Raw genomic sequence first — 22,159 nt, 5'->3', positions numbered from 1 at the left:
AGTTAATTGTATTTTATTTGATTTTATTGGAAGGTAAATCTAAATATTAAATATGCGTATTTCATTTTCAGTGAAAGACTTTTAAAGGCAGAAAACAGACAACCAGCACTTATTTGCAACGTCGAACTACAGAGTTTTTGAAAAACGCATCACGTGAAATTTTGTCTCATAGTCTCTTTGTGAAAATCAGGAATTGCATGTACAGGAGCTACTTTCGCCCTCTTCATGGTTAAGCGAATAAAAAACAGGGAGAATTCAAGGAACACAGCATAATTTCTTAAACAGAACTATAACTAGGCGATTTAAAACGGGGCAAAATTGTCGTACGTGCAAACATACAGGCGAAAATAACCCTATGTACAGTATTTCTTGCCCTTTATTTCTATGTATATGAATAGTATGGAATAACACTTAATGAAATTTAGAGATAAAAGACAGTTTCTGTCAAAACATTATTTAACAATGCAATTTAAATTAAGGTCAATGGTGCCCGTAATGTAATACAAAGTGAATATATATCTATGTTTTCTCTTTCTGTCCACTCTCGAAAACATGAAAAATTAAAAAAAATTACTGACAGTACAAATTTATATATATTTTGTTGTTGAATTTAGTGAGTCAGCTAGGGAGGGAAAGTGTAAAGAGAATATATAAATAAAATTAAAAATATATATATCTAAGAGCATTAGTTAAGTCAATGTACAGAATAATAAGGTTTTCAATTAACGTTTCAAGTTGCACATCATGGGAAATAAAAGCAGATTATTTCAATATTCTGTTTTCAGGACAAAATTTCCCAAATGTGACAAATGTTTCTATTAGAGGAATAATCAGCATGGGATCATAAGATAAGCACAATTAAATGTCTTGAAAGAAGTTTTAAGACATTATAAAAAATATTAATTTGACTTTAAAATATTTTCTATGAATTTTAATTCATATAATTTCACGTTATTTCTCAACTGAATATGACGTGCTAACGTTAACATACTGTATACAGGGACATTTTCGCCCCCCGTTTTATTTTCGCCCCTTTCGCCCTAGCCTCATTTGGGCGAATTTATAACGGGGCAAATTCATATAATACAGTATAAGTACTTAAACAAAACTTTGACAGGGCAAATTTAAAACGGGGCAAAAATAACCCTGTATACAGAAGTAAAAGCATTCCAAATTCAAACTGAAGAGCAAGTTTAATGGAAAATGTATTCTGATTAAAAAAACCTGAGATTTCGGAGTTAAGTACGATTGATTTTCATTGAATAGCCGGTTTGTGCTGTATAGCAATCTGATATTTGTCCCATCGCAACCTAAAAAGGTGGTTCTTTAAAAAACAACATTTAGCTGCATGCTTCGTACATGCTGTGAACAAGTTCCGGTAATGAGTTATCGATAAAAACATCAAACCATAGCGATAGTTAATAAGGCCTATGAGTGGATACCTCTTATCACATTATTTTCTGGTATATTGTGTTTCATTAGATGAACTAATTTCTATATTGTATTGTTGCTGTGTTTTTGTTTGTTCAGGACCATTCTTGTCAACAAGGCTTTTGTTCTAATTTTAGTTATGTACTTTGTACATGTACCTACGATTATATATGGGTTTTTACGTTTTAATAATTGCTGATATTCATCCGCACAAGATCCCATATGATAAAGATAATTGGTTCAAGGATTAATCCATTCTTCTTTTAGCAATTTTAATTGGCTCATTTTGGCTTGCTATTTTGCTTGACCTTCGAGGTACTATGACTTTTTCACTTTCGTACATGCAGGTATGTCGTGAATTTGCTAGTCTGAACTTCTGCTTGTGCTTAGTAGTCTGTTTGTGTTTCAAATGCCGCAAATCAGTTTTAATTGCAGATTTTTTTCTTGAAGGATTCCTTTTACATCTGTAGAAAATATACTCGCTACTTTTAGCATAATCCGACTTCTAGGTTTTGCTTTTTGATTAGTACTCAAATTCACACAATGATATCGATATTGAAAGTATGAGATAAGTCAAAAAGCTTCATTTCTAATTTAACTGATTTAAACAAAAGTCAAGTAAAATATATACATACTACATATATATATATACAATGTTATGTATAAAACATCTAAAGAGGTTATCTCGCATTACATGTTGATTATATCAATATATGTAAAAAAAAAAAAAAAAAAAAAAAAAACTGTTGGTCGTTAATATTAATGATACGAGGGAGCATGGTTCCAAAGTTGACGTCATTATGATAATTGTCATCGGTTATCTACACAAAATCAACGGTGTTGTTTAGCGTAATAAACTTGTACCATTGTTTTCAAAAATTAATAATAATCAAATATACTTAAGGTATGAAAAATTTTATTTTATTTATTTATTTTTTTTTTTTTTTGGAAAAATATGCTTGATTAGACATGTTGATTTTATTTTAATTTATTTTTGAATAATTTTTACATTATTAAATTAAATAAGTCAAACCTTACATGAACAAAATTAATTTTTTTACATGATACAAACTCTCCTCGTAAAAAGTAGAACAATACTAATGTATATAAATTACACATGAAGAATTGAAATAATATAAACTCAATTATTTAAGATTTTTCAGTACATTTTTTATTCTACAGTACCCGCATCGTTATTATTTACAGGATACTTGATACAATAGGATACACGCACGATACGATAGGATACACGCACGATAGGATAAATGCAAAACACGAAAAAACGCAAAACACGATACACGCAAAACACGATAGACCTGATGAACGATCTTCACGATAGGATAAACGCAAAACCTGATAGGATTGTTTCAAAATGCAGAACGTTTTCTGACAAGACGACAAGATTATTTTGTGTAGTTTGCTGCAATATTTTAATTCAAATACTTGCAAAGCTTCAAATCTAAATTATAATTTAAAAGTACATTTAATTATTATAATAAAAATATTGAGATGACTGGTAATTTTACAAAAGTTGTTTATTTAATTTTTTTGGCAATGATTAAATGGATTATTATGAAATGGAGACTGTATTTTTTTTTTAAATTATGAAACTATATAAATATATTTACTATTTATGAAAAAATTATACGTTTGTACCCATTAAATTTATCTACAAGTACTAAATTATTTCACGGAAGAAATTTACGTAATAAATTAAATATTTGTATTTAATGTCTAAAGCTTAGAATCTGCGGTGTATCCAAAAATCGCAATTAAATACATGTATTAAAAGCTTAGGGGAAAAAATACATGTAGAGGACCGGTCGAAAGAAGGGTCCAAAGAAATCGGCTTTAAAGAACTATATAGTTCAAGAAAAGTTATTTTCTGAGTAGAAATCTAAATGATTGTTAATAAAGTGCCGCTCTGCATTAATACATGTAAACTGTGTCAACAGAATATGAATCTGCTACAAATGGACATGTACATGTACCTTTACGTTAAGTTCTCACTTATGTACATGTAAACATTCATATATCAGATACTTAAAACCTAGTGTTAATTAACGAACATTGAATGATAAAATACTTTTTTTCTTTATTATACAAAACACAAACATTTATAAACAAATATTAAAAGGGTAAAATGCGACTTTTCCAACTAAATAATTATAAATCATTGAAATTAAACTTTGTGTGTACTGTTTCTGATGCAAATGAATTATTAAACCCTGAAATTATTTTAAACTTACCCGGTAATCTCATATACGGCATATTCGAAGGGTGGGATGTTGAAAGTCCGTAACCAATTTAAAGTTTGATAAACATTATCTACCCAAATAGCCAAAAATAATATTGACTTCTTGAATTAAGTTATATACGTATGGAATAAAATAGATTAATACTATATATTGATTGGGTGAAGTACATTTACTCGTCTTGCATGGTCACGGCGGAATCAAACTTCTTTTTTATTATTATAGTAAAATACCGTAGAAAAAAAAATGCGAGCAAATTTTCATAGTTTAGAATGTTAGAATTATTTCAATCTTTTCTACGATCAAAGAAATTGTTTCATAAAATTAATTCTGTCTGTAACCATATGAAAACCCGGTGATCCGAAAGTCCATGTACCATGAGTGCAGTATTTTTTTTAAGTTCATGAAAGGACTTATTTACATAAACATTATGGAAACATTTTACAAATAAAATAAATCAGCGGATAGAGTTAAGGGACTTTGTTTCATTAAATTGATTTATTAGATTTTTTTATTTAAATTCAAGCAAGGAAATGATTTTTTTTTAATCAAGATTATTTGATTTTATATCAAATAGTAAATTATTAATTTAGGACAGGGTTTTTAATGTTTGGTAGTTGGGCCGAATTGTACACAAGGTATTACATCAGGAATATACAAATATGTATTACGAGTCAAACTACGTACGAGTTACTCATAAATGTGCACCGGAAGTTATCCCCCTTTTCTAACCAGCAAATTGTTGAAACCAGACGCTTTTTTCCCAGCCCACCCACCCCTGTAATTAATAGTTGAAAGGTCATTGCTTATCAGAATTTAAGAGTTTTCCTTTCTGCTGTGTTTTGTTTTATCTTGCAGGACACTGGAATGCGGACCCATGGAGATACCATGCACCCATCAGTGTAGGAAAGTGTGAGAAGCGCAGAGCCTTTGACCATCAAGGACTAATTACACGCTTACACCAGTTCATTAGACTTTCTAGTGCATGTAGTGTAAATTATCTACCATGAACACTTTCATAACAGGGGAAACCTGGTTAATTATAAATGGGGAAAACATATTTGGGAACTTATCTTTTAACCCTTTATTGTCGCAATTCCGGGATGGGGGGCGGGGACTGAGGGATACTTTTGTGTATGTTGGGATCAAGTGGCCCCATAACCTGGTTGTCTCCCCACCCTGCCTCAAAGCAGGGGGGCGTTTTGGTATGTGATACATAAGTACATGTAGCACATAAGTTGTCTAAAGTAACATTATATGGTAACATCCGTGGTTCATGGCCTGTCATGGCTGGTTCCACCTCCACCTCGCACAAGCTGGGGGAGGCCACAGTCTGGTAAAGTAAATGGGTACACCAGGTGGCGCTGGAGACAGGGAGAAGGGCAGTCCCGCATTCACTGGTCCAGAACGTGGTGACCGTTCGGATCGGGCACTTGTGCTTACACTCGGCCCCCTATGTGCCCATTGTTATTTTGGTACATTTGTAGGTATCCCCCGTCCCCACAAAAAATTGCGGCCTTTTATCTCCAATTACGTTGATTGTAACAAATGTGTGTTTTTGTGCTCAAAGTATCAATAATAAAGTGATAAATGTAATACATGTGTTATCATTACAGGTGTTTACATGATTGGATGGGTCTGATCTGAGTTGTCTGTATGTCTGTTATCTTAGTAGGGGATGGACTCCGAAGCAAAGCGCTTGTGCTGCAAACACATTGTAGGAGGGTAGTACACTAAGCGGAAAGTACACTAAGCGGAAAGTTGTGTAAAGGGATCATACTCCCTGTATCTATAATTAATCCACAAATTGTACAATTTATATTTAATTGATTTGGAAAAAATCTTTTATGAGTGTACATGTAGTTCACACAAGGTATGAACAGAATCCCGAAAATAGATACTGTTTGACACAAGGTGAGAGAGCAGTTCAGGTATGTTGACGGTGAACTCACACAGGCCTAGCTGTCATTTAGGGGGATAGGGGAGAAGGGGGAGGGGGTGTTGACCGCACAAGAGGGCAGTGTGCTGATTAGAGAGATACACATAGTGTCAGTTTTACGGCAAGGAAAGCTCTTCAATTTGACACTCAGGTACGTGCATTATAATTTCAGTTTATTTCCACGACGAAAAGGTAAGCTGTTAAAATTAAGTCATCATGTTTTTTCCTGTTTATTATTTATAGATTATCTAATGCCAGATAAAATTAATGAAAAACTTCTATTTTATATTAACTGCCATGGTGTGATAATTAAATCGAGTAGAGCATTTTCATGTATTACATTTTATAATTTTGATTTTTTTAAATAGAGACATATTAAGGAATTTAACTAATTAGATAGTGAAAAAAATACATTTCAAAAATCAGTGTTAAAGTTATCTGGATCAATGTCTTAAATGCTTCGTTATTATTATTTTTTTTCAAATCAAGATTTTAAATAATTGTGCATACATGTAGATCAGAGGCGAAAACACATTCCTAATAGTACCGACGATTGATCGGAAGAAAATGAATATTGCATTGAGAAAAGATACATGTCAATCCACAGCTAATTATAGTTATAATTTTTCGGGGGGAGGGGAGGGGGGTACGTATACACCGTGACTTACCGAAAATCATCCTCTAGTGACTCTGACTAATTCAAAAAATCTTATTTATATTTAATTTTGACCAAAAAATCATACAATTCTATGAATTAAAAAAGAAACAGGGTATCGATTATTTCATTTTCAAAAATTAATTTTGATTTTCTGCTCGACTATGATATGGTTATTTTCTTAATTGAATTGATTATTGATTATTTAAATTATTAATTATATTACTTATATATTTATTCTTTTCATTCTACGCTTTCATATTTCTTTTAATGATGAAAAAATAAGGGATAAAACTTTCCTTTCTCTTTCTTCGTTAAAATAATCTTATTTTAGTTAACAAAACGAAAAGGAAACTCGGAATACCTCGGTTGTTCCTTCCTGTAGTAAAGATAAAATGCGAGGGTTTCCGAATATACACGATAAACGCAAAACACGATACACGGTAGAACCTGATAAACGATCTACACGATAAACGCAAAACACGACAAACGGAAAACACGATAAAAAACGCAAAACACGATGAACGGAAAACATGAAACGATAGGATACACGCACGATACGATAGGATACACGCACGATACGATATGATACATGCACGATAGATTTTGTATAGAATAACGATGCGGGTACTGTATGTACCAAATTTTCCGTGTTGGTTTCATGTAAATATAAATAGAAGGATGTTGTAATTTTTTACGACATACATACGAGTACCAATAATGTCAATACCAAAAAACAGTATCAATACTAAGGTTAATGTCTTTATGGCATGAGAAAAAGAGTGCAACAAATCAGTTACTTATAATTAGGCAAAATTTGGGATGTTCACAACTTCTAGGTTTTTAGACAGAAAAATGAAACGAAAACCAGCACACTTTTTGTACTTAGTAAATAATTATATACTCGCTTTGTGGCTTTCTAATCGCCTATCCAAATTTTTTTTAGACCAGTGAGCTTCGTCTTGACGGTGTTTATAGGTTTTTCCTGAGAGATGGCGGTCAAGAGACATAACATTTCAAATGAGGTTTGAAGTATAACACTTTGTTTTTAACATAAAATAAGTTGCAATACAGAAATACATTTCGTCCATATAATTATGTATTTTATCTATAAATTAGATGAGAACAACACTAAACATGACAAACAGAAACAAAGGAAAGAACAATTTTGTTGATCTTGCAGAAGAAATGTCAGATTTTGTCATCATTTGTGCGACATTACTCCAAGTCCCATTGTTATCCTTTGGTTTTATTTCAAGAATATCACACATTATTTGATAAAGCTCCACATTAGCTATCGGATTGCTCACAAAATTCTTTTTGAAGGCTGAAATAAGGACATGATAAAACAAAATCATTCCAGTACTTAATTATCAAATTGTTCTTAAAAAAATGTATATACATGTACACTGATCTGGTGCGCATAATAAACTCTAGAGTCTTGTTGGTTTTGACATAAACATACCCGGTCCGGCTGCTCTAAAAATCCCCCTCATATCTGGATTAGTATTGTCATATCCGTGCATGCCTTTGTAGGTAGTTCCAGGTTTAAATTTATCCTAGTTTTAAAAAAAATGCATTAGTTTTTCAATGGGTAAAATAAGCAAGTCTCAGTTCATCATACCTTTCATGACAGTTGATCACGAGAAAGACTGAAACCATGCAGTTGCATTTTACATTGTTTTAGCAATTACAATGTATACACATGTACGCTAGGTTAAAATTAATGAATAAAAAAATCCGTCATATTCGAAGAGAGACAAATTTAATAGCGATTTAATTTGCCTGAAAACACCAATAAGTAAAAAAAAATGTTTTATTTAAGATCTCTCCTTATAATATCAGACCGACATTAGCATTTCAAAAGTTTTAATGGATTATACAGTTTTCAGTATCTTTTAATCTGTTAAGACGGTGTAAGTATTTCCTCTGTTTATCGATCAAGCTATATATTTCCGAAAATATCATTATCAAAAAAAAAAAAGATACTCAAGATTGATATTTACGTTTGGCTATAGACAGTTTTCGACTGGCCTGATTTAAGCAAGATTTACATGTATATCCCGTTGGCCGCCATACTGGAGGTAGCGAATTTTCCTCTTTGAGCAACCGATTTTAAACTTGTAGGCAGAAATTTAAGAGCAAAAAACATATAAATAATAAAATTATGAACAAAAAGAGGCTTGAGTTAACATATGTTCGTTAGAAAAATTGTTTTATATTCTCCTATTCTCCCCTTTGTCCATTATGACAAGTTTAATATGCTTGAGTACAAGAAATGAAGGAATTCGGGTTTGTATACCTCCAATAAGACGACCTATATGAAATAAATCTTACTTAATTCAGACTAGTTGGAAACTATCTCTAAGCTCGATTGATTGATGGACAAACAACCCTAACAAAAATACTATAGTTAGTTATAGTTTACTATAGTTAACTATAGTGAACAATTTGACACTTTGAAAACTTTAACTATAGTGAACACTTTGATTTACTATAGTGAAAACTATGAAAACTTTGATTTACCATGGTGATCACTATTTAAACTTCGATTCACTATGGAAAAACTTTGATTTACTATAGTGATAACTTTGATTTACTATAGTGATAACTATGACACTCTAGTGATCACTCTGAAAACTTTGCTTTACTAAAGTGATCACTTTGACACTAAAGTTTACACTTTGAAAACTTTGATCTACTACAGTGATAACTTTGACACTTTGATTTACAATAGTTAACTATAGTAAACTATAATTAACTATAGTATTGTTTTGTTAGGGTTAGTGGACACTTCACTGATAACTTGATTATCTCCTTTGATTCTCCATTAGTAGAGATACAGGTTTATGCATACTTACTGCGCATTCGCTACATTTCCATGGAGCTATTATTGCTGTTCCACTATCAGCTTCTATTACGATTGGTGCTGTACGTTTGTGGTTCTTCAGAAGATAACGGGCAGGAATTGATTCTTTTTTGTAAACTGTTATGTTGGGCTTGTTTGCTGTTACTAAATCATTGTAGACCTTAAATGTTTTAATGAAAATTTGTTAAAAACAAGAAATAATAAAGAATTCTGTCTGCAATTATTTCTTAAATATGTTTATAATTTTCTTAAAAGACCGAGATGAATGTTCTTCATAAAATACAATGTAGATACAATAATTTCAAGATACCTTTTCAAGTTTTCCATCCATTGGCCAGATACTGACATAGGGCACCTCTGACAAAATAACCTTAATGTCCTGCAGTTCCAATACATCAGTGATGTTCACCATCTTGGTTATATTGGTCATTCCATGATCAGAGAAAATCATTATGTTGACGTCATCATGTAAATTCAGTGACGTCAGATTTTGCCTAAAGTTTTGTAAACTGTTATCAATATCTTGCAATACAGTGGTCAAATTTTGAGAATTCACACCAAATTTGTGTCCATAATGGTCAGGCGCTTCCAAGTATATTCCTGAAAAATTAATTTTATAGTATGTCACATATATGCAACTCATATAATTCCCACGTTCCGCGGTCAGATTTAAACCCGCGATGCTGTATCACCTCTTTATTCTGCGAGGCAAGCCCATGCATTCTTACCACTAAACAACATGGGCGACAAAACCTTTGTTTTAATAGATTATACGAGGGTCATTCAAAAAATACACATACAATGTTCCTCCTCATCACATTATTTTTACAAAGTTAAATAACAGCACATTTTTATATGTAAAAACGTATATTTAATAAATGTGTGAAGTTTCATTCCATTTGATTAAATGGAGCTCATGTTAGCCAATTTTAAAAGCAACATGTATTGTCACCACGGAGCAAGGTTAAACATATTGTAACGTCAAAAACACCGTCGAGAAAGTTTCTCAAACTCGCACTGTCTTTTCGTTTTTAACACGGTTTGTATCATTATTAATTCATTAAAACGTTTCCATAACACTTGACACCTAGTATCCTAACAATAATTCGAGTTCCTGAAGTAATAATGTCAATGATTCAAATTCCTTACCGCGTAACTCTGCCTCCACATGTTCTGCAACAGTGAAGCGCACATCACGATTTATGACGTTTTACTAACTCTTTTGACAAGATTTTAAACTATAATCTGTTTCTTTGCAGACCGTCAATCGTCCAATTCAAAGTCTTTCCCCGTCAAAAATTGTCTTTCCATTATAAACAAATAAATAGCTCATTTTATATATTTTTCCTGGTTCCTCCGGCATTTTCGGAGGTTGGTTTAGAAGTTCTCAAATGCAAGACAAAATTTAATTGCTGCTTGCTGCTCCGTGACGTCCTTCGACGTCATGATTTTTTTGCTTTTTTTAATCAAGACTTCGTGTCTTCAGATATTGATATCTTTTAAAACAAGCAATGTATTACATTTACTTTTAGCATCTGAAGTAATAAAACAATACTAAATTTAAGCATTTAAATTTTATTTCTTTTGATACCAATTTTAAAGGAGTATGACCATCATAAGAGTATAATTAGGAAAAAAAACCCTCATTTTTGACCCTGCTCCATTACCCCTTTTTTGCCGTCTTAAATCTTTGATATTAATTTTAATAAAAATCAAGAAATATTCCAATTTATTTGCTCAAAATATTTGAATCTGTTGTTCAAATATTTGTACCAAATTTGGATAAAATATGACATTCAATAAAAAAGTTAGGACAAAAGTCTACGAACTTTTTGAATGACCCTCGTATCTTACACGATTAACATGTAGTTATTCATAAAATTCAGAGACCTGATCAAATAAAAAAAAAAACATTTCTATCTTTAAGAATTATAATGAGATATTTAATGAACATGCATATCCATTTTTTTTAATTTCTAATAGCGCGTAAATTATTTTTAAAAAATGTATATTTTCTAATCGTTTTATATAGGTTTTAACAGTGTATAAGGGGTTGAGTATAAATGCTGTATACTTATATTCGCGTATTTCCTTAATTGATAAAACTTGACCTCAATATTTCGATTTCCTTACCAATAAGATCCGCCGCGTTGTTTTGTAAGAGTTTTAAAGATTCCTGAAGAGAATACTCAAACTCGGGTATCAGAGATAACTTATAATCAACACAAAGTGTGGGTTTTCTGCCTCTTATCGTCACCTCACAGCCTGGCCAGTAGTAGAAATAAGATTTCTTCCCCTTAATTGAAAAAAGTAAAAGATATATTTTCATGAGATATTTTTGTAAATAACATTCAGAGAGAAAGTAAAAGAAACAAGGCAGAAAGTTATAGGCCTTAATTGCAGTAAACTAACTACAATACGCAAGTTTCGAGATTATCTCCCTTGGTGCACTCTTCGCTGAGGGAGTTCCGTTGAATATGATTTATATTCACATGGTTAAGATTTTTTTAAAAATCGTAAACAGACAGGTGGGACAAATATTTATATATTGGATATGTTACAGTAAATATGTGAAATCAGGAATTTAATGTATTTCCTACACCATTTAGTAAATACATGTATTTACTGGCCATTTTAGAAAATACGCGTAATTAGTGAATTGCTAGGAAATTCATGTATTTACTGAAAGTTTTAGCCAATTTTACACGTTTTTACTGAACTAAGCTGGATGAATATACATATCCTTTAAAACATTCCGTAAGTATACAAATACTAAAATTTATTTTTTTAAAGCATTTGATAAGAACTGTTTTTTTTTTAATCTGACATTATGCATTCATTTTTAATTCCTTTTTGTACTGCTAATGTTAAATGGATTCCCTGATATTCAAATTTATTTGTAAAGTAGTTATTAATTTGGAGATTTAACATCAGAATTATGTATTTCAACTAGTTTTTACATAATTTTTGTTTTAAAATTTATCAAAAATGTACGATTTTTAAATGTTGATTTACTCGGTACATCTGTTTATTAAAGCCATATATGGCGTAACTGATCAAAAAAATATATTTTTGAAAAATTCAAAATTAAGTAAAGAAATATAGTTAATACATATAAATTAAAGCTTTTCATACAATTCTGAACGCGGAGAGCACCTCATTTCATCTAATAATACGATTGTATCTTCTCTGTAATGTGTTATTTAAATCTTTTGTATTTTCTTCCGCCGTCAAAAAATTTTCACTATCCAAATTAAATTGTGATATCTTTATAACGCAATTGACTTAGATTTTGTAATTTAACAAAAGTTCTATCTTTATATAAAGTAATGATACAAATAATAAGTTCATATAATTTTAGTCTAATAATTTTCATTGTACATACGCCATATATGGCTTTAAAGTATTACATCTTTAAAATTATGGTAACATAGATATGTTTTGCAATTATTAGTTAATTCAAACATTAAGCAAAACTAAATATTTTTTCTATTTTGAACTATTAAAATATGAGGGTTTTTTTCATTTTAGAGGAGACCGCATAAGAATTGTTTTATTTGCAAATAAGATGCTCTAGGGTTTTTAATTTACTGTCATTAAATGTAGCATTGTATGAATATCTAATAAAACAAAAAAGAAATGCCAGTAAGCGATTTTAGTTTATTTTAGATTAAATAACTTCAAGTTAGTGAAAGTATGCTGTGATATAGAAAACACATTTTATATAATATAAAATGAAAGCAGAATATCATTAAGTTTTTTGGTCAATATTTACAAATAATGCAATTTTTAAAATTCATAAGTAATCAAAAGTTTATTTCAAATATTATTTATTCACGCATGATAATTATGCTACAGTGTAACTGATCTCAACATTGAATGCACTGTGCATCTGTTTATATTTTATAATTCATATTTTAAATTATCCCACCAAAACGCAGTCAGTAAATATGTGTAAAAAGTATGAAAAAGTTCAGCAGAATAGGAATTTCAAGTATTTCCTAAAATTCCGGAAATACATGAAATTCCTGATTACACATATTTACTGTAACAGATACATTGCATCATCGATATACTGGTTTATTATGACTACATGATTATCAGGATGCATTCTACAACTGAAGAATAACCGAATTAATGTAAAGGCGTCATTATTTAAAGCAAAAAATCGTTACAAAAAGAAAATATCAGTGGATTTGAGACTTTTCAGACGAGGGAAGATATATGGACCTCTAATAAATATGGTACATTTGCATCTGAACATTGTACGTCGGCAATCTAAATGACACATCGATTCTTTTCCATATTATAACTTAAAAAAAACCCAACTAGCTTTTTGGAAAATATTCGAACAATCAAGAAAATCGGTTACTTTTTATAAGATTACGACGTTTCTTTCGTTTTCAGTACAATATAATTGAAAGTATATTTGTAAAAATGCATAGTTGAGCTTTATAAAATCATCAAATGCATCACTGCTTAACATTATTATCTTTCTATAACATTGATTAGATTTTAAAGGCCATAAATATCGTTCATCTATTTATGTACGTTTGTATACAGAAACAACCTGTCCCACCTCCATGCTGAAATGGATATACTTTTTGCGCCTCTATCCGTTAGAGAGTTACAATCTCGAATCTCGCGTATTATACAATAGAACTTTACAATTACAAAATCATTTGCACTGAAGATTTTTAATTTTTACAAAAGGCAACAAAGTGCATATATTTGCATCAATGCATGGGTGTATGCAATTAAAATAAAAGCTAAATTATCAAAATCATTCAATTTATTAATATAGCATCCAGTGAAATATATGCTTTACATTGTGAAATGTTAAATGAAATTCATGGTGAAGGCTAAACTGTATAGGACTACATGAACATACACTTGACAACATTTACTAAAAAAAATCTTGCTCGCTCTTTAAGAAAAAAAATATCCCATCTACAAAAATTATGAGCATTTAAAGAAACGACCTTCAAGACATTATCGTCCAGGGAAGTTTTTTCGAAATGTAGATTACAGATGACTGAAATACATCATCTAAAAAGAGAGTGAGAGAAAGAGAAAAAACGTATTTCAGGTAAATTAAGCATCCCAGATCTCATTGCGCATCACTGAATCCTTAGCATACATAGGATGCTTATTCATTCTATCCACCTGATCCCACCTTTGAAATTTCCAGTGGTCCGTGTTTTTGCCCTATTCACAAAACTGTTTTCTTTGTTATTCGTACCAGATAATTCACTGTTATCATCTTTTCATTATTTATCGATTATTTTAATAACCAACAGGCATAGTAGTAAAACAAGGGCTAAGACTTCACGGGGAACGCTACTTAATTCTCCAGGGTCCTTAGGATAGATATAAAAATTGGGAAAATTTACTACACATCTATGTGGCACTAAATAAATATGATAGGATTTAACTGTCTTATATCTATACACTTGAGAAAGCTAGCAAGGTTTGAAGGTATATATTTGATTTACAATGTTTTGTTTTACAGTGAGGGTAGATCTGAAGATTTATTAGTAAATAAAATTCACATCCAGAGGAGAATTTTATGTTCCGGAATTACTGAATCAATTTTTTATACATCTGTCATTATAATACAATTAATGACATATGGAAACATGCAATAAAATATATATTATAAAAGAAATTAAAAGAAAATTACTAAATTCGAAACAGCGATACCGAACTGACTGTGAATGGAGTGGGTACAAGAAAAAATTAATAATATAATTGGAATATAAATCCAAATTTTTTTTTATCTAATATATCATTACATGTAATAAATTCGCTAAAACATCGAACTGAAGCTTTTTGTTTTGCATTTGAAGAATTCTGAATATGAATACCTCTTTTTCAGCAGTTATCCAAACTGGTTCTGCATCGTCCCACCAAATGGAAAGATTCTGGTCAGGATTAGTACCAATTAAAAAATCCTTGTCATTGTCGACGTCATGCATAAAATTTCCTACCATACCATGGGATTCGCAATGCAAACCTTTTACATGACATGAGGAAAAAATTAATAACATATTTATATCTACACATTTCTTAAGTACTGATCACTAATGAAATTTTGCAGTTCCAAGTAATTTAAAAAACAAAACAAAACTTTCTCCTTTTTGAAATACATGTATAACTATTTTCAATTAACGTTTAAAAGCTAAACATTACCTGTCATGATGGAGTAATAATTTGGGTAAGATAAAGTAGGATAGTCTGATAACATGTATTCCGCCTTCACGCCTTCATTCGCCATTTTATCAAAACCCGGCAGATTCACGTGCTTAAAATAATCCCAACGAAATCCATCCATCAGGATCAGAACAAGTTTAGAACATGACGCGAAGTAAAATGTCGACAGGAGGAAAAGTACTTTTGTTGTAAAACACATAATATCTGTTCACCAAAGGAAAACCCTAAAAAATGCAAAAAGAAACAATTAAAGGAGAGGTGAATTGGGAATTTCCCTTCTCGATATAGAAATCATAAAGGTGCCTCAGAGAAAATTTACTACGCAATCGGCATACCTTCTGTCAAAATAAAAATTGTGTCATCTTTATAAACCATGTAAATATTTTCGATGTACAACGAAGATCCGAATGAATTAAATCATCTTGAATTTAACACATTCAAAATTTCCATATCACTCTCTCAACAGATTGTTTAAAATCATCAAAATTCTAGAGAAACAAAATTTGCTTATAAATATATTGTCTTGACCTGATTTACAAATGTACTTACTATTTGGCTTAAAGTTGGAAAACTGGTTCGGTCTGGAGAAGGTTGCACAATTTCTTTATACGACGAACTACGATACTGCCTCAGGTCAGTGAACATTGAAATAACGCTACCGAAAACTGAATTAAAGTCCAGTCAGCGGATCCGCCCCAATGGACTTCAATCATTCCGGACAATCAGGATACTAGGGACTTGAGAAGGATGGACGCAGTTCCTGTGGTGAAATATCCTGTTTCACTTCGTTAATGTCTGTGGTTTAATAAGTAAAATTAACTGTACAGATTTTATTGAATATATCACAAATCATGATATCATATATGTGTAAATGAATCTAAAACTGATGATACAGATCATGTAATAATACCTGGTTTTAAAATGTTTGGAAAGCACTTTCGCGAGTTATCTCGCTTTAAATCAGGTGCTATTGTTGGTTTTGTTAGAGAAACACTCGTCAATTCACTAGAATTAATAGATACTGCAAGTAAACATTGTTTATGCCTCCTATGAGAAATATCAGCCTGAAAGTGCAGTGAAAAACAACCAAACACAGATATGCAGTTTAGTCGAATATGTCATTTTATTCAATGACATATAGTAAAATGTATAACAAATCATTAAGGGGGATCATCTAATATTAAACAATACAGGTTACATGTACACAGGTGAAAGGTACAAGTGTGATCCCCCTGAGACTGACTAGAAATTTACATGCAGTGAACATATAAGAGTACATGTAAATATGCATAAAATATAACATAAATGAGTAAATCCTTGGAGGCGTCCAAACATTGTCGTACGAGACTGTGCTTTTAAGAAATTTACATGCAGTGAACATATCAGAGTACATGTCATGCATAAAATATAACATAAATGAGTAAATCTTTGGGGGCGTTCAAACAATTGCGCCAATCAAAAAATATATGACAAGTTAGAAAAATACAAATCTGGACTAAAATGCAAAATAATATATAACCAAAAACCCCAAAAAGGGTGGGTGGTGGGTTTTTTTTCTTCAATGCACTGCCAGGCTAACCAAAATGGCGCAACAAAATCAAGGATTTTGATTGGATAACTCTGTCAAGCAAAATAAGGTGCGATTTCGCAATGAAAGATTCTATGATAATTGCGCTGCGATAAGGGCGCATATCCTGCAGACTGCGCAGGGATATGCAGAATTATCCTTAGGTGTAAAATATAATATATTTCTCATAGCGGCATAAATTGAATTATCTGTGATAATATTGTTTTATGCCTCCTATGAAAATACATGCCTGAAAGTGGAGTGAAAAACAACCAAACACAGATATGCAGTTTAGTCGAATATGTCATTTTATTCAATGACATATAGTAAAATGTATAACAAATCATTAAGGGGGATCATCTAATATTAAACAATACAGGTTACATGTACACAGGTGAAAGGTACAAGTGTGATCCCCCTGAGACTGACTAGAAATTTACATGCAGTGAACATATAAGAGTACATGTAAATATGCATAAAATATAACATAAATGAGTAAATCCTTGGAGGCGTCAAACAATTGCACCACAAGCCCTCATGTTGCAGTGTCACGCAGTGAGGGGTTAAGACACCAAACAAGGAGAAAAATCAAAACAAAAAATTTTTATAAAAATAGTAAAAATACTGAAATTTACAGCATTTTTTGAAGTATTTTTTTTTTTTTTTTTTTTTTTTTTTTTTTCTTTGCAAATACATAAAACAACATTGAAGTTGAAGTTCATATGATATCACATACATTTTAGACTAGGTGTTCTTGACAAATAACAAGTACTGATGCAACAAAGACATTAACATTCACCTGTTAGCTGTTAAATTGTGGATCAAAAGAAGCCAGAGTTTTTAACATACAATTTACATGAGCAGCTATCCGCTGAATTCATGTATCTTGAACTAAGACTATGCAAGCAGATTTTAACACACAATTTACATGAGCAGCAATGCGCTGAAGCCATGTATCTTAACTCAAGACTATGCAAGCCAGATTTTATTATACAATTTACATGAGCAGCTATCCGCTGAAGCCATGTATCTTAACTCAAGACTATGCAAGCCAGATTTTATTATACAATTTACATGAGCAGCTATCCGCTGAAGTCATGTATCTTAACTCTCGACTATGCAAGCAGATTATAACAAACAATTTACATGAGAAGCTATCCTCTGAACTCTTGTGTCTTAACTCAAGACTATGCAAGCAGAGTTTGCAGCACAATTCACATGAGCAGCTATCCGCTGAACTTCAACTAATGTATCTTAACTCAAGACTATGCAAGCAGATTTTGAAGCACAATTTACATAAGCAGCTCTCTGCTGAACTATGTATCTTCACTCAAGTCTATGCGGGTAGATTTCAACATACAATTTAAATCAGTAGCCGTCATCTTACATGTAGCTCAAAGACTATGCAGGCAAGTTTAAATGCTGAACTCATTGATATCAGTAAGCCGACTATGAAGACTTTAAAATTGAGCTGAGTTATACAGAGTTGATGACTATAGAGGATGTACATTGTGGAATATTTGATAAACACTTTACTGGACTAATGACCAGATTTACAACATCAATGATAGAACAATTAATGTTACATAAGAAGCTAATATATTGCCAAATCTTATTTTACACATTAAATGAATAACAGGTGCTGACTACTCTATACAGTGAAACTCGTTTAGTACGAACACAGATAATGCGAATTCACGGATATAGCGAATTCAATTTGGATCCCCAGCTGTATAAATTTAATAAATTTCTTGTACGGTTGTTATGAATTACGGATATAGCGAAGTAACTTCATGCGTCCCAGCGACTTCGTTATAACCGAGTTTTACTGTATATGATGTTCATTGGCAGTACGAGTTGGAGAAAATGAATTTGAATGAAAAATTTGCCATTCAACACAGATATCAACATAGAATCCATAAGAGGAGCTTGAGCATTTTAAGTTTTTTCAATGCACTGCCAGGCTAACCAAAATGGCGCAACAAAATCAAGGATTTTGATTGGATAACTCTGTCAAGCAAAATAAGGTGCGATTTCGCAATGAAAGATTCTATGATAATTGCGCTGCGATAAGGGCGCATATCCTGCAGACTGCGCAGGGATATGCAGAATTATCCTTAGGTGTAAAATATAATATATTTCTCATAGCGGCATAAATTGAATTATCTGTGATAATATTGTTTTATGGTTAAAATTCAACCTTAATAAAAAAAGTGTTCAATGAAACATTACTTTTAGGCGCTATTTACGTACCACCTGAATACTAAATATGTATCTTGTGATATTTTTGAAGAATTTGAAGAAGAATGTGTTCGTTTTTCTAATAAGTGTAAATACGTTTGTTTAATTGGTGATTTTAATGCAAGAACTGGAATAGACCCAGATTACACTACTAACTGTGACACTTATTGTGATTTTTTACCTGAAAGCTTATATGTATTAGACTTACTTAATATTCCACCTCAACGTTCATCACAAGACCTAGTCAAGAATAATTTTGGAAAACTTTTACTCGATTTTTGCAAACGTACTGATCTTTTTATTTTGAATGGTCGTATGGGAAATGATAGATGTACTGGTAAAACTACATGTAAACGTATTAGTGTCATAGATTATTGCATAGGTAATACTGAATTTTTGACTGTTGTTAAAAATTTCGAATTAAGTTCATGATTTTTCAAAACTATATTCTGATTGTCATAATCCTATTTATGTAGAACTATCATTGACAATTAACCAAGAGAAGCGAAATACTAATAATGAAAATACTTGTAATAGCGAACAAAAAGAAAAAGCTAAAGGTTGGAATGATGACTTGCAACACATTTTTCTTAAAAAATTAGTTCAGAAAAATCTTGAAATTAACAATTTATGTAGAATTCTAGACAATATTAAAGAGGAAGAAATCGATACAGATTTTATTGACAAAATTGTAAACGATACCTGTAGCATTCTTACACCAAGTGCAAAAGGAGTACTTTCTCTTGTCAACTTGGTGTAAGACAGGGTGAAAATTTATCCCCTTTTCTGTTCTCTCTCTATTTAAATAATTTAGAATCATTCCTCACCATGAATGATATAACTGGTCTAGAGAAATTATCTGAAATTATTGAGAATGAACTTCATGTATATTTTAAGCTTTTTGCTCTGTTGTATGCTGATGACACTGTTTTATTTGCTGAAAACCCTGAGTCATTACAAAGTATGTTGAATTGTTTTCATGATTTTTGTATAAAATGGCAGTTAAAAGTAAATGTCGACAAAACAAAAATAATGATTTTGGGAAGAGGTCGAATAACACAGGATTTATATTTTACCTATGATGGTTTAAGTCTAGAGATTGTTGATAGTTATAAGTACTTAGGAATATATTTTTCAAAATTAGGTTCTTTCAATCAAAATATAAAAGAACAATACAATAAATCTGTAAAAGCTATGTATCTAGTGATATCAAAATGTAAACAACATAATCTTTCTATTGATTGTCAGATAGATTTGTTTGACAGAATTGTACAGCCAGTTTTGTTATATGGACGTGAAATATGGGGATTTACAAAATAAACTCCGATCGAAAAACTTCACTTAAAATATTGTAAATATATACTAGGTTTGAACACTAAAACACCAAATTACATGGTATATGAAGAACGTGGCAGATTCCCGCTTAACCTTAATATTAAGGTGAGAATGATTTCTTTTTGGGCAAAACTACATTTTTCTCAAACGATGGATAAATTTGCTACAAAAATGTATGTAATAGCGTCAAGGCATAATTTGCCTTGGGCTAACTATGTTAAAACATTTTAGATGATTTTGGATTATCTTATTTATGGACAACACAACAGATGTACAGTGTAGCATGGGTAAAAATGAAATAAAAGGAATACTTGTTGACAAAAATATCCAAAACTGGCAAAGTAATATTTTTAACTCATCAAAGGGTGTAAATTATCGTATTTATAAAGAAATACTAGAACCAGAAAGATGTCTTGTTAATCTACCTAGAAAATTTTCAATTTTTGTTATGTAAATTTAGATGTAACAACTGTAAACTCCCTATTGAAACTGGGAGATGGAATGGTCTTCCAAGAGAACAAAGGATTTGTACTTTATGTGATCTTTATAAGACTGGTGATGAATTCCATTATGTTTTTGAATGCACACATTTTTAATAACCTACACATGTAATCAGCTGAACGACAAATGACATTAGTTTCGCATTTGACCAAATCTTTCGAAGCATTTGATTAAAGCCAATAAACTGACAAGTTTGTTACCTTACATATTCAAATATTGTCAAATAAGGCTAATTTGAAAATGCACACAGCAGATTAAATAAAGACTCAATAATCTTTTTATTGTAAAATTGTATATATTTTTGAAGACAAGATTCTTATATTAATAGGTACATGTATACGATTTTGACATTATGTGTAGAAAATTCTGTTTGCAAAAAGTATTTTGTGGTAAAAAAGAATATGGAAGGGATTGAACCTAAGCGGTAAATCCTACATGATTATTAGATTGTTTCATCAAATCGAGAGTGCGGCGCATCCCATCAAAAAAAGACTTGTTAAAATTTTCCGATAGGATTTGGAATTTTTTTTGCTATTCATAAACGTATACACTTCAAGAAAATTCCAAGTTTCATAAGTAAATAATTCTGATTATTTCATTAAAAATGATAATTTTTCATGGTTCATTAAGATACATGTACAGTGTAAATGAAATGAATTAAGAAAAAAGCTAAGAATTCATCCAAAAAATATATAAGCATGACTGTTGAAAGTGTATAAAAAAGATAAACTTCATTGATTTCTCAGTCAATTTAGAAAACTGATTATATAAAAAAGTAACCAGAAAAAAGGCATTAAAAAAGCAACTTTCCATCAAAAAATTAGTTTGGAGATTAATGTACACATTGAATGAAAAAAAATCTGGCAAAATTTATTGATTATTGATGTATGTCGATCAACTATTACCATTTTGTTGCATAATGGATTCAAAAATGATGTAATAACACATGAAACGTTTTTAGATATTTTTTAAAGACTTTTCCAATGTAACTATCTGTTCATTTTCCCTTAATCAAAAATGTTCCTAAGTTATATTAAACAAACCGCTGATTAAATAGACCTCTTTATCAATATTACCCTGATCTCTTCGTCCCAGAAAACTTATCTTAGTAAATGCTTGACCTCTACCCGTATTTAAATGTTGAACATGACAG

At 31.1% G+C, this 22,159-nt stretch overlaps 2 protein-coding genes across 2 annotated transcripts in view; one reads left to right on the top strand and one right to left on the bottom strand.

The window, feature by feature from the left end:
- Window positions 1-941, top strand: part of LOC134278660 (uncharacterized) — a 30,832-nt gene extending 29,891 nt beyond the window's left edge. The window contains exon 7 of the mRNA XM_062760959.1: window positions 72-941. Within this exon, the coding sequence (XP_062616943.1) occupies window positions 72-141 (70 nt within the window). The 3' untranslated portion in view covers window positions 142-941. The remainder of the gene's footprint in view (window positions 1-71) is intronic.
- Window positions 1-16,141, bottom strand: part of LOC134278661 (glycerophosphocholine cholinephosphodiesterase ENPP6-like) — a 37,972-nt gene extending 21,831 nt beyond the window's left edge. The window contains exons 1-8 of the mRNA XM_062760962.1: window positions 15,912-16,141; window positions 15,342-15,586; window positions 15,017-15,165; window positions 11,283-11,445; window positions 9,460-9,749; window positions 9,142-9,309; window positions 7,746-7,839; window positions 7,475-7,607 (exon numbers count right to left, since the gene is read on the bottom strand). Of these exons, the coding sequence (XP_062616946.1) occupies window positions 7,475-7,607; window positions 7,746-7,839; window positions 9,142-9,309; window positions 9,460-9,749; window positions 11,283-11,445; window positions 15,017-15,165; window positions 15,342-15,561 (1,217 nt within the window). The 5' untranslated portion in view covers window positions 15,562-15,586; window positions 15,912-16,141. The remainder of the gene's footprint in view (window positions 1-7,474; window positions 7,608-7,745; window positions 7,840-9,141; window positions 9,310-9,459; window positions 9,750-11,282; window positions 11,446-15,016; window positions 15,166-15,341; window positions 15,587-15,911) is intronic.
- Window positions 16,142-22,159: the final 6,018 nt, after the last annotated feature.

The sequence above is a fragment of the Saccostrea cucullata genome, unplaced genomic scaffold (genome assembly GCF_032062105.1).
Source record: "Saccostrea cucullata isolate Sc308-1 unplaced genomic scaffold, CSIRO_AGI_Scuc_v1 ctg664, whole genome shotgun sequence".
Classification (NCBI taxonomy): domain Eukaryota; kingdom Metazoa; phylum Mollusca; class Bivalvia; order Ostreida; family Ostreidae; genus Saccostrea; species Saccostrea cuccullata.
The sequence above is the reverse complement of the archived record's forward strand: the minus strand, read 5'-3'. Positions and strand labels throughout refer to the sequence as shown.